At 37.0% G+C, this 13,502-nt stretch overlaps 1 protein-coding gene across 3 annotated transcripts in view; it reads left to right on the top strand.

The window, feature by feature from the left end:
• Positions 1-13,502, top strand: part of EGF (epidermal growth factor) — a 100,899-nt gene that overhangs the window by 38,412 nt on the left and 48,985 nt on the right. For 2 of the 3 annotated variants that reach the window (XM_021684488.1, XM_021684486.1), the window contains exons 6-7: positions 5,595-5,720; positions 6,774-6,896. In XM_021684488.1, the coding sequence (XP_021540163.1) occupies positions 5,595-5,720; positions 6,774-6,896 (249 nt within the window). The remainder of the gene's footprint in view (positions 1-5,594; positions 5,721-6,773; positions 6,897-13,502) is intronic. The other variant, XM_021684487.1, reaches the window with a different exon arrangement.

Below are 13,502 nucleotides of genomic sequence, written 5' to 3'. Positions count from 1 at the left end.
AAATGTTTGATTCTTTCCTTTATCTGTTTTCAGAATAAAGGGTCTTTTTTTTTTAAGCATCTTCATAAACTCAGAGATTTAAAAAATATTTGACATGTTTCTTTTCATTGCAGTTATTATCATTTTGACATCAAACTGTACCACCTTTCTCCAGGAGGAGCCCTGAACTGAGGCTTCTAGTCTTTGTAGAAGAGATGACCAAGAGGGATCTCAGCGGCCCTCTCCCAGTAAGGCCAGTCTAGAAAGCTGGGCTGAGGCTATGTCTGGGCTCACTGGAATCATGCAGTCATTTCTGGCAATGGGGAATGCAGTGGGGGTGGGGTGGTGACCATGCGAGTGGCATGGACACCTTGCATTTCCATCTTTATGCTAGGGGCTGGCCATGGTCACATTTGTCAGAAATGGGTACGAAATAAGAAATGACTGAGTGGGCCCAAGGGGCTCATCTGGAGTAAAAAGCATGTATTTTTTAACTGCTCAGAGGCTGTTGATTTGTTTACTTTCTGATTCTTAGAGGGGTTTAGATGGATAAGGATACCAAGTAGCTGAGTTCTGGCTAAGTGGTTTTTGTTTTTACTGTGATTAGGAATTCTAAGAAACTATTCTTGTATTTTCTTCCTTGTTATTTTCTATTAACAAAGAAGAATAAAGCTATATTATACAGTCTCGGAAGTTTTTTGAGGAAATTGAAGAAGTCATTTATTCAGGGAACTCATTAATGAGGAAGACAATAAATAAATGAAACAAAAACATAACTAGGTTCTGGGGTGCTTGGGGTGCTCAGTTGGTTAAGCGACTGCCTGCGGCTCAGGTCATGATCCTGGAGTCCTGGGATCGAGTCCTGCATGGGGCTCCCTGCTCAGCAGAGAGTCTGTTTCTCCCTCTGACCCTCCCCCTCTCATGCTCTCTCTCTGTCTCATTCTCTCTCTCCAATAAATAAATAAAATCTTTTCAAAAAATATATATTATATATATAATATATATATTTTTTCTATAAAAACCCATAGTTATATATATGCACATAAATACAGGTGTACATATATATATACACACAAGTATGTGCCTATCTATCATCTATCTTCTATCTATCATCTAATCTATCTATCTATCTATCTATCTATCTATCTATCTATCTATCTATCTATCAAGAGGTGGGTCTACAGCCAGAAGGCTTGCCCATAGTTATATATATGCACATAAATACAAGTGTACATATATATATATACACACAAGTATGTGTCTATCATCTATCTTCTATCATCTATATCTATCTATCTATCTATCTATCTATCTATCTATCTATCTATCTATCTATCTATCAAGAGGTGGGTCTACAGCCAGAAGGCTTGCCCATAGTTATATATATGCACATAAATACAAGGGTACATCTATATATATACACACAAGTATGTGTCTATCTATCTTCTATCTATCATCTATCTATCTATCTATCTATCTATCTATCTATCTATCAAGAGGTGGGTCTACAGCCAGAAGGCTTGAGCTTGAATCCCAGGTTTATCCCTTATTACCTTTATGTGATCCTTAAGACATGGTTTCCTAATCTGTAAAATGAAAGATAATATGTGCTCTGCATAGCTCAAGGGCTTGTTATGAAAATTAAATGAGATAATGTAAATGCTTTATAAAATGTTATTTGAATTTTTGACCGTATGTGCTAAATACTGGGTGTGCTGATACTGAGGTATAAGACTGGTTAAAGTGAATGGGTTCACATGGAAGAGACTAGAAAGGCTTTGTTGCTGAGGCGAGTCTTACCCTGAATTTGAGGTGGAGGAAAGCTGATCAGTCGATGGGGGAATCCCATGTGCATTGTTTCAGAACTGGGCCAGGGTAAAATCTATAGATTTACTCGGCGGTAGAAAAGCTCACGAGAGCCTGTGTGTTAGGCAGTTTTTGAAGGTGCAGTTTGTGGTGGACATTAACTCCATGATTAGGAGCTTTAATTTGATCTCAGAGGTAATTAAGCCACACTGCTGAGCTCTGGGAAGGGGTGTTATCTGAGGTCAGCAGCAGCTGGTTGAGCACTAGCTTTGGCCTAATTTGAAGCTAAAGAACAGCAGAAGATTACGGAGATTAAACAAAAATATAGCCCTCAATCCTCTATGTTTTACCACTTCCTAAAATGACCTTTTAAAGTGTTTAGCGCCTGAATTCAGGTGGCATCCTCAGCCTAACCATTTAGAGAAGAATGGTGATTGCTTTCCTGGCCATCTTCATCATTAAAGAGTGATATATATTGCTAATAAGTACCATTCAAACCATCAGCAGCATGGTATCATGGAAGGGGTACTGGGCTAGCATAGTCTGAGTTCTAACGCTAAGGTTGACTGGAAATTCAAGGAGAAATGAAATAAAGGAGTTAAGTTGCAGGTGACATGATCACAGGGGTTTTTTTTGTGCCTGAAGTCTATGTTTGTAGTATACCTGTGTTGTGAAAGGCACCAGGCTAGGTGCTGTTTGGGCTATAAAATGTGAATGGGTTACATGCCTTATCCTCAAGAAGCTTATTGGTTAATGGAAAAAAGAAGCATATATATAATCGTGATGACAATGGGATGATGGTGATGATGATGATCAGAGCACAGGTAAGTGCAGGCGAGAAGTAGGAGAAAAGTACAAAGAAGGGATAAATAATAGTGGAGCTAGATGAGTAATAGAGCATTTCCCGTACCCTGGACACTAATTGTTTTTCTTCAATAAGCAGTTTGAATCCCTATTAACACATTATGAACAGTGATTAAGGCTTGAGACTCCTTAGAGGTATAAACTTAGAGGAATTTACCACAAACATCTGATTCTGTATAGAACCATAAAAAATTTTTTTTTTAAAGTAAGGGATTTCAGAATATTTACTCCAAAACTTTTAATTCATGGATTAGGAAACCAAGGTGAAAGAGAGGATGATTCGATGTAAAGGCAGAACCAGAAAATTTGGTTTTCCTAGTCCTTAATCCAGTACTCACCTGTCATGCTGGGTTTGACAAGACTTTTACAAGGGATATTTATAGGGAGCATAATTCCTTAATTTTTTGTTACGTCAAGAAAGTGGTAACACTTTGGTGCCTTTAAAAGGCTGAGTCAGAGGACTGCCTCTTCACCTGGTAGATAGGGTCCTGGTGGATTCATGAATCATTTAATAAAGCCAGTTAGATCTTCAAATTAAAAAAGAAAGGCCAGGGACACCTGGGTGGCTCAGTCGGTTAAGCATCTGCCTTCAGCTCAGGTCATGATCTCAGGTCCTGGGATCGAGCCCTGCATCAGGCTCCCTGCTCAGCGGGAAGCCTGCTTCTTTCTCTCCCTCTGCCTGCCACTCCCCCTGCTTGTGCTCTCTCTCTCTCTGTCAAATACATAAGTAAAAATATTTAAAAAATAAAAAAAGAAAGGCCAAGTCAGACATTTCTGTATTTTTATTGCTGTTATTCCCTTGCAAACTTTATAAAAATTAAAGTTCAAAAAAATACATGTATTTTTTTTTTAAGAAATTTGAAGTGGGTGCATTTTGTCTACTTTTAAAATTTGGATCATATTATTTTTTCATTTTGCTTAGTTAAAATTTGGTAAGTAAAGCATGTAGGAACCTGAAAGCAATGTAGCTCTATATGTGTGATTGGTAGAAAAACCATGGATAAGAAACAAAATACTTGGAATCAATATCCAAGAATCTATTCGGTGTAAATCCGAACTGATTCAGTAGGTAATATTGCAACAGTATTGAATAGTCAGCAAGATTGATTTTGTATTTAATTCTGTCATGAGATCTGAATAAACAAGTTTAAAATAACTAAGTTCACAACACAGACTTGCTAAAAAGAGGTATTCATAATTGAGGGGAGGCCGGGATGTTTCAATAGTACATCAGGCAGGTGTTTTTCAAAGTGTGTTGTGAAGACTCTTGGCAGCAGAATCACTCTGATTCAGTTGAAAATGCAGATTCCTGAGCCTTTCTCTTGATTCACCAAGTCAGAATCTCTAAAGGGTGACATGCCAGGGAGTCTCAATGCACACCAGGGACATTTTCAAGAGGGAAAAAATATGTTTTTACTGTGTCATGGTGTTATTGGTCAAGAGGAATGTTTAGTGACTTGGAATAGAAGGAAATTGGTAGAGTCAGGGTGAGGAGACATCTTTATAAGTAGATAAACAGAGGCCAGAGGAACAACCCTACATGGAGAATGGTCTCAGCTTCTTGCACAGCTGAGCTCAGGCTCTCGCTGGTTTGTTCCCTATGCCATTCACAGCAAGACTGTGTTTTTAGCAGTCCTTCCGTTGGGTCCTTAGCTCTTCTCATTATTCACAGACTCTCATTGATCTCAACCCTGCCTTGACTCGGGATCCATGACCCCAGTCTTCCCCTGCTGTCACCTCTTGCCAGAGTTCTGACCTCTGTATCTACTTGGATCCTGAAATCTGCCCTCAGACTCAGGATTAACTCTGTATTTCCCAGAACTTTTTACAAAGGTCCTGTCATTGTTAAAATTGGGAAAAAGTAAGAAGGAACAAAATTGGAATAGGGATATATGCATTACTAGTTTGTCTCTTGACTCTGGCTCTGAAAATCAAAGGTACAAAGTTGTCCATTTATTGTTCCATGTATCTGGCTAATCCAGCCCCAGCACCTACCTCACTAAACAGATTTTACTATTTTCACTGGGCTATTTTGTAAAACATGGTATACCACCAGCAATGGACTCAGAAATTTGGGGATAAGACATATGGCAGTGGTATATTTTGAGTCTGAAAGATGTTGTTCTTTAAATAAGAATCCTAAAAACAGCTAAATATATATATAGATCGGACCTATAACTATTATACTTAAAAAAAGATGTTCTTAGGATTAAAGATTTTTGTTTCTTAAACAGATATTTCATTTTCAGAAGTTTTGTTTATGTGCTTTATTATTTTTCTTTTTATGAAAGCAAACCAGAATGAGTGAAATAAAGGGGATTAAGAGTACTCTTATCTTGATGAGCACTGAGAAATATATAGAATTGTATATGTATAAATATACATACATATAAAATAAGTAAAGCAGAGGGGCGCCTGGGTGGTATAGTCGTTTAATTGCCTAACTCTTGGTTTCCACTCAGGTGGTGGGCTCAGGTCATGATCTCAGGGTTGTGAGATCCGGCTGGGCATCGGGCTCATTTTCAACCCAGAGTCTGCTTAAGACTCTCTCTCCCTCTCCCTCTACCCCTCCTCCTTGCTCTCTCTCCTTCTCTCTCTTTCTAAAATAAATAAATAAATCTTTATAAAAAATAAGTAAAGCAGAATGAAAAAGCTACTAGTGTTTAGTGTTTACAACCCAAGGAATGAAATCTCCAGCTAATTAGGATGTCCAATCCTGACTGCTTTGGTAGGAATAATACAATTAGAGAAATAAGTGGGCTGCATCTCTGAATGCTTCAGAATCCAGGCTAACACTGTTTGGCTCCAGAGCAGTGCCACCACGGGGAAAGACAGCACCCCTGCTCCTGTCACGGGGAAATTAGACTTCTAAGAACCACAATGGGATCAAGCAGTGTCCCCGTCAAAATACATCTCCACTCCAAGTAAACCATCTTCTCTTTTAGATCAGAAACCCTGCAAATGGAGGAAAGGTAACTGCAGAGGTAGCATGTGTGGTCAAGACTCGAAGTCCCATTTGTGCACATGTGCGGAGGGATATACTTTAAGCCAAGATGGAAAGTACTGTGAAGGTAACGTGCAGGGGGGTAGCTACCTAAAGCAAGGACAGCCCACCTGAGCCCACTGGCTGGTCTTCAGTGGGTCATCCAGAGCCTTGAAGCAAAACAACTTGAGGATCTCCCCCGTTTTTCCCCAGAAAAATTATTTTTTTCTTCTGTTGTTAAAGCTTCTGTCATAACTTTCAGATCTTTATGTGCTGTGTTCCTGGATCCAATACTCTTAGAGGCTACTCAGAGCTTGATACACGGCAGGGATTCTCTGAGTGGACACCACAAACCTCTGTGGGTTTGACAGTATGCAAAATGTCAGTATTTTCAAATTTTTGCAGTTCCATAGCTATCATTAGATCTTCAAAGAGTAAGTGACTCCTACACCACATCCCATAAAGTCTGGCAGGAATCTTGAGAAGCTACGCACCAAGACTGTTTATCTGGGGCTCCTCCTATTTTGAGGCTTCAGGCCCAATTCAATGAACCCGGGAGAAATACTGTATTCTTTCACCTGGGGGGTGGGTCCAGTGGGTTACTAATGAAAAGCATCCAATGGCTGTTAGCACACATTCAGTAGAATTAGTTGGGGTGTGATATCAGGTAAACCTGACATTGAAGTATAAGTTAAGTATATGTCTCCTGCTCACCTGGGACTACTGGGGAGAGAGCTATAGCATAGAACAGTGGCCTGGAAGGCTGGGTTTCAACCGGAGTGAAGCTGCTGGGGAATGTACCCACATTCAGGTGAAGGGCTCCTGTCAGCTCTGAGAAGACTTTCAAGAGTCCCTGCCTTCAATGGCTACATCTTTTCATGGGAAATTGTACTACTTTTTCCTGAAGGCAATTCTAGTATGAAAATACAGATATATTTGAAAGTTTAAACTGTGACAGTAAAAATGGCTGTCATGACAATTGAACTGACTTCTTTCATTCTTTGCGAGGGTGGCAAAAACAGTCTTTCCATGGTCAGTTACAGCAAATTCAAGTGTGAGATATTCTACTTTGTGCTGACTTAATAGCAATATTACAATTTATTTAAAAAAATAACTATGTTTTACTGTTGTCATTGTATAGATGTCAATGAATGTGCCTTTTGGAATCATGGATGTACTCTCGGATGTGAAAACATCCCCGGTTCTTATTATTGCACATGCCCTGTAGGATTTATTCTGCTTCCTGATGGGAAACGGTGTCATCGTAAGTATTTATTGCATTTTTTTCTTTCATTTTCAGTGATGTTTCCAAGGTGGCTATGATCTGGGTTGTTGGTCCTTGATCAGCAGTATGCATCAGAATTACCTTGATGTTTTATTATGTACATGAATGACAGGACCACAGACCTATTAAATCAAAACTTCTAAGGTTCGGAAACAAGTATATAGATCTCTCTCTATATATATTTCTTGTTTCTTTATCCATATTTTCTTATGTCTCTCTGAAAGATAAGTGTGTAAAAACATAATCGTGATACATTATTATATCTAAAACACTAGCTGTAATTCCCTGCTATCATCTATTATCCAGTTACTTTTTGGGTATAATCACAATACCATTGTCACACCTGAAAAAATTAGCAGTGATTCCCTAATAACACCAAATGTCTAGACAGTGCTCAACTTACCTTAAAAAGTTTTTTTAAACAGTTGAATTGTGTGAATAACTGTCCAGACAAGAGCAATGTGTTTTATTAGCTTAATACTTCTCTTTTATTCTACAGATTCCCTCACCTCTGTTTTTTTCTCCTTTCAAGTATTTGTTGAAGAAACTGTTTTTTTCCCCCGTGGCTTCTCACATTTTGGATTTTACTGATCGCACTTCTGTGATGTCCCTGGCTTTCTGCAAACTTGTAGTTAGATATAAAGGCTTGAGCAGATTCAGCTTTGACATTTTTTTGGCAGGAATACTTCCTAGGTGTGTTTATACTTCCATCAGGAGACACATAATATCTGGTCATTTCTCTTTCTGTCATCCATTATAAAGTTCCTCAATAGTCTTTTATTTTTCTTTTTTAAACAAGCTCTGGCCAGTTTTTTTTTTTTAAAGATTTTATTTATTTATTTGAGAGAGAGAGATAGCAAGAGAGAGCATGAGCAGAGGCAGGGGGAGAGGGAAAAGCAGGGTCCCTGCTGAGCAAGGAGCCCGATGTGGGACTCGATCCCAGGACCCTGGGATCATGACCTGAGCCAAAGGCAGACGCTTAACTGAGTGAGCCACCCAGGCGCCCCTGGCCAGTTTTAATAAAGAAAAATTTTGCATGATTTACTTTTCACTAGTCTGTTCTGGCATATTTCTTTCTTTTTAAAACATATGTGTTTTGCTTTATTTTTATTCTTTTAAAAAATTTCCAGTATAATTAGCATACAGTGTTATATTAGTTTCAGGTGTACAATATAGTGATTCAGCAATTCTATAAATTACTCAATGTTCATCAAGATAAGCATATTCTTAGTCCCCTTCACCTATTTCACCCATGGTTCCACCGATCTCCCCTCTGGTAACCATCAGTTTGTTCACTATAGTTAAGAGTCTGTTTCTTGGGGAGCCTGCTTCTCCCTCTGCCTGCAGCTTCACCTGCTTGCACTCTCTCACTCTGACAAATAAATAAAATCTTATAAAAAAAAAAAAGAGTCTGTTTCTTGGTTTCTCGTTTTCTTTGTTCATTTGTTTCCTAAATATTACATATGATAAATTCATATGATATTAGTCTTTCTCTGACTTATTTCACTTAGCGTTATACACTCTAGATCTATCCATGTTGTTGCAAATGGCAGGATTTCATTCTTTTCTATGGCTGAGTAATATTCTATTTTATATATATGTATATTTATATATACATATATATAAATATATATATCACTTCTTTATCCATTCATCTGTTGATGGACACTTGAGTTGCTTCCATAATTTGGCTATTGTAAATAATGTGACAGTAAACATAGGGGTGCATGTATCTTTTTGAATTAGTGTTTTTGTATTCTTTGGGTAAATACCCAGTAGTGGAATTACTGGACCATAGAGTAATTCTATTTTTAATTTTTTGAGGAACCTCCATACTGTTTTCCACAATGGCTACACCAGTTTGCATTCCTACCAACAGTGCACAAGGGTTCCTTTTTCTCTATGTTCTTGTTGTTTCTTGTATTTTTGATTTTAGCCATTCTGACAGGTATGAGGTGATATCTCATTGTGGTTTTGATTTGCATTTCCCTGATGATGAGTGATGTTGCACATCTTTTCATGTGTCTGTTGGCCATCTGGATGTCGTCTTTGGAGAACTATCTGTTCAGGTCTTCTGCCCATTTTTTAATTGGATTATTTGTTTTTTTGGGGCTTTGAGTTGTACCAGTTGTTTTTATATTTTAGATACTAACCCCTTATCAGATATGTCATTTACAAATATCTTCTCCCATTCAGTAGATTGGTTTCTTTTTGTTTTGTTGATTGTTTCCTTTGCTATGAAAAAGCTTTTCTTTTGATGTAGTCCAGTAGTTTATTTTTGCTTTTGGTTCCAATGCCATATCTAGAAGAAATATTCTATGTCACAGAAATTAGTACCTGTTCTCTTTTCTAGTGTTTTTATGATTTCAGGTCTCACGTTTAAGTCTTTAATCCATTTTGAGTTTATTTTTGTATATGGCAAAAGAGAGTGGTCCAGTTTCATTCTTGCATATAGCTGTCCAGTTTTCCCAATACCATTTGTTGAAGAGACTGCTTTTTCCCATTATATATTCATTCCTCTTTTTTCAAAGATTAATTGACCATATAATTGTGGGTTCATTTCTGGGTTTTCTATTCTAGTCCATTGATCTATGTATCTACTGTTATGCCAGTGTCATACTGTTTTAATTACTACAGCTTTGTAATATAACTTGATGTCTGGAATTGTGATACCTCCAGTTTTGTTTTTGTTTTTCAAGAAGTCTATGGCTTTTCAAGGTCCTTTCTGGTTCCATACAAATGTTAGGATTATTTGTTTTAGTTCTCTGAAAAATGCTGTTGGTATTTTGATAGGGATTTCATTAAATCCGTAGATTACTTTGGGTTTTAACAATATTTGTTCTTCCTATCCATGAGCATGGACCATCTTTCCATTTGTGTCATCTTCAGTTTCTTTCATCATTGTTTTCACAGGACAGGTCATTTACCTCCCTTCATTAAATTTTATTCCTAGGCATTTTATTATTTTTGCTGTGATTGTAACTGGGATTATTTTCTTAATTTCTCCTTCTGTTACTTCATTATTAGTGTATAGAGATGCAATGGATTTCTGTATATTAATTTTATATCTTATGGCTATTGAATTTGCTTATCAGTTCTAGAACTTTTTTGGTGGAGTCTTTAAGGTTTTCTGTATAGAGTATCATGTCATCAGCAAATAGTGAAAGTTTTACTACCTTCTTATTAATTTGGATGCCTTTTATTTATTTCCTTTTTTTTTTTTTTTTGGTCTGATTGCTGTAGCTAGGACTTCCATTTCTATGCTGATTAAAAGTGGCAAGAGCAGACATCCTTGTCCTGTTCCTGATCTTAGGAAAAAAGCCCTCAGTTTTTCACCATTATGATGTTAGCTGTGGGATTTTCATATATGGCCATTATTATGTTGAGGTATATTTCCTCTAAACCTACTTTGTTGAGGGTTTTTATCATGAATGGATGTTGTACTTTGTCAAATGCTTTTCCTGCATCTATTGAAATGATCATATGGTTTTTATCCTTTCTCTTGTTGATGTGATATATCACATTGATTTGTGAATATTAAACCACACTTGTGCCCCAGGAATAAATCCCACTTGATTGTGGTGAATGTTTTTTTAATGTACTATTGGATTCAGTTTGCTAATATTTTGTTGAGTATTTTTGCAGAGATATTGGCCTGTAGTTCTCTCTTTTTTTTGTAGTGTCTTTATCTGTTTTTGATTATAGTTTAGGGTAATGATGCTTCAGATTGAATTTGGAAGCTCTCCTTCCTCTTCTAGTTTTTGGGAATAGTTTGAGAAGAATAGTTATTAACTCTTTAAATGTTTGGTAGAATTCATCTGTAAAGCCATCTGGTCCTGGACTTTTGTTAGTTGGGAATTTTTGATTATTGCTTCCATTTCATTGCTGGTAATCAGTCCATTCAAAATTTTCTATTTCTTCCTGATTCAGTTTTGGGGGTTACATGTTTCTAGTAATTTATTGATTTCTTCTAGGTTGTCCAATTTTTTGGCATATAATTTTTCATTACATTCTCTTATAACCCCTGTATTTCTGTGGTGTTGGTTGTTATTTCTCCTCTTTTCATTTCTGATTTTGTTTATTTGAGTCCTCTCTCTCTCTCTTTCTCTTTTATGAGTCTGGCTAGAGGCTAATCAATTTTGTTAATTTTTTTCAAAGAACTAGCTCCTGGTTTCATTGACCTGTTCTATTGTGTTTTTTTGTTTGTTTTTGTTTTGTTTTGTTTTTTTTAGTTTCTATTTTTTTTTCAAGTTTATTAAATTCTATTTAGTTAACATAAAGTGTAATATTGGTTTCAGAAGTAGAATTTAGTGATTCATCACTTACATATAACATCAAGTGCTTATCACAAGTTCCCTCCTTAATATCCATCACCCATTTAGCCCACCCCCTGACCACCTCCCCTCCAGCAACCCTCACATTGTTCTCTATAGTTAAGAGTCTCTTATGGTTTACTTCCCTCTTTTTTTTTTCTTCCCCATGTTCATCTGTTTTCTTTTTTAATTAATTAATTTATTTTTTATTCTTATGTTAATCCCCATACATTACATCATTAGTTTTAGATGAACTGTTCCATGATTCATTGTTTGTGCATAACACCCAGTGTTCCATGCAGAACGTGCCGTCCTCAATACCCACCACCAGGCTAACCCATCCTCCCACCCTCCTCCCCTTAGTTTCTATTTTGTTTAGTTTTTCTCTAATCTTTATTATTTCCTTCTTTCTACTGGTTTTGGGTCCTGTTTTTGTTCATTTTTTTCCCCCTAGCTCTTAGGTGTAAGATTAAGTTGTGTATTTGAGACTTTTCTTGCTTCTTGAGCTAGACCTGCATTGCTATAATCTTCCCTCTTAGAACAGCTTTTGCTGAATCCCAAAGATTTTGGACTGTGTGTTTTCATTTGCATTTGTTTCTATGTGTTTTTTATTTCCTATTTGATTTCTTGGTTTACCCATTCATGGTTTAATAGCATGTTATTTAACCTTTATGTATTTGTGTTTTTTCCAGGTTTTTTCTTGTGGTTGATTTCTAGTTTCATAGTGTTGTGGTCAGAAAAGATGTATCGTATGACTTCAGTCTTTTTGAATTTGTTGAGACTTGTTTTGTGTCCTAACATGTGATCGCTTCTGAGAATGATCCATGTACACTTGAAAGGAATGTGTATTCTGCTGTTTTAGGATGGAACCTTCTGCATATATCTGTCAGATCCATCTGATCTGATGTGTTAAAAATACCACTGCTTCCTTGTTGATTTTCTGTTTGGATGATCTAGACATTGACATAAATGGGTTGTTAAAGTTCCCCACTATTATTGCATTACAATTGATTACTTCCCTTATGTTTGTTATTTGGTGCTTTATGTATTTGTTGGGTGCATAAATACTTACAATTATTAATTCTTCTTGTTGGATTATTCCCTTAATGATTATGTAGAGTCCTTCTTTTTCTCTTGTTATAGTCTTTCAGCACTTTGAATATCTCATGCCACTTTCTTCTGTCCTGCAGAGTTTCTGCTAAAAAATCAGCTGATAGCTTTATGGGGTTTCCCCTGTATGTAACTGTTTCTTCTCTTGTTCCTTTTAAAATTCTCTCTTTATCAGTACTTTTTGCCATTTTAATTATTATGGATCTTTGTTTGGACTTCCATGGGTTGATTTTGTTGGGGGCTCTCTGTATCTCCTGGATATGGATATCTGTTTACTTCCCCAGTTTTGGGAAGTTTATAGCAGTTATTTCTTCAAATAAATTTTTTGCCCCCTTTCTCTCTCTTCTCCTGGGATTCCCATAATGTGAATGTTGTTAGGCTTGATGGTATCACTGAGTTCCCTTAACCTGTTCTCATTTTTTATTATTCTTTTTTCTCTCTCTTGTACAGTTTGATTGCTTTCCATTACCCTGTCCTCCAGCTCACTAATCCATTCTTATACTTCCTCTAGTCTATTATTTATTCCCTCTAGGATTATTATTGCAGTTACTGAGTTCTTCATCTCTGATTGGTTCTTTTTTATATTTTATATCTCTTTGTTGGGGGTCTCACTGAGATAAGCCACTCTTTTCTTAAGTCCAGTGAATATCTTTATGACCATTACATTAAATTCTTTATAAAGCATATTGCTTATTTCTATTTTTGTTTATCTCTCTTGCTGTGATTTTGTCCTGTTTTTCAGTTGGGATATGTTCCTCCATCTCCTCACTTTGTCTAACTCTCTGTGTCTATTTCTTTTTTTTAAATTAAGATTATTTATTTATTTATTTTAGAGAGGGAGAGAGCATGAGTGGGAGGGACAGAGGCAGAAAGCATCCAAGCAGACTCCGTCCTGAGTGTGGAGCTCCATGTGGGACTTGATCCCAGGACCCTGAGATCATGACCTAAGCCAAAACCAAAAGCTGGATGCTCAACCAACTGCGCCACCCAGGTGCCCCGTTTCTATTTCTGTGTGTTAGGAAAGTCAGCTATGTCTCCTGCTCTTGAAAGTAGTGGCCTTATGAAGAAGAGGTCCTGTAGTGCTCTGTAGTGCAATGTCCCCTGTTCACCAGAAACTGGCAATTTAGGGGTGTCTTCTGTGTGTTCGGTGTGCCCTGTTGTT

Source organism: Neomonachus schauinslandi, chromosome 2 (assembly GCF_002201575.2).
Source record: "Neomonachus schauinslandi chromosome 2, ASM220157v2, whole genome shotgun sequence".
NCBI lineage: Eukaryota > Metazoa > Chordata > Mammalia > Carnivora > Phocidae > Neomonachus > Neomonachus schauinslandi.
The sequence above is the reverse complement of the archived record's forward strand: the minus strand, read 5'-3'. Positions and strand labels throughout refer to the sequence as shown.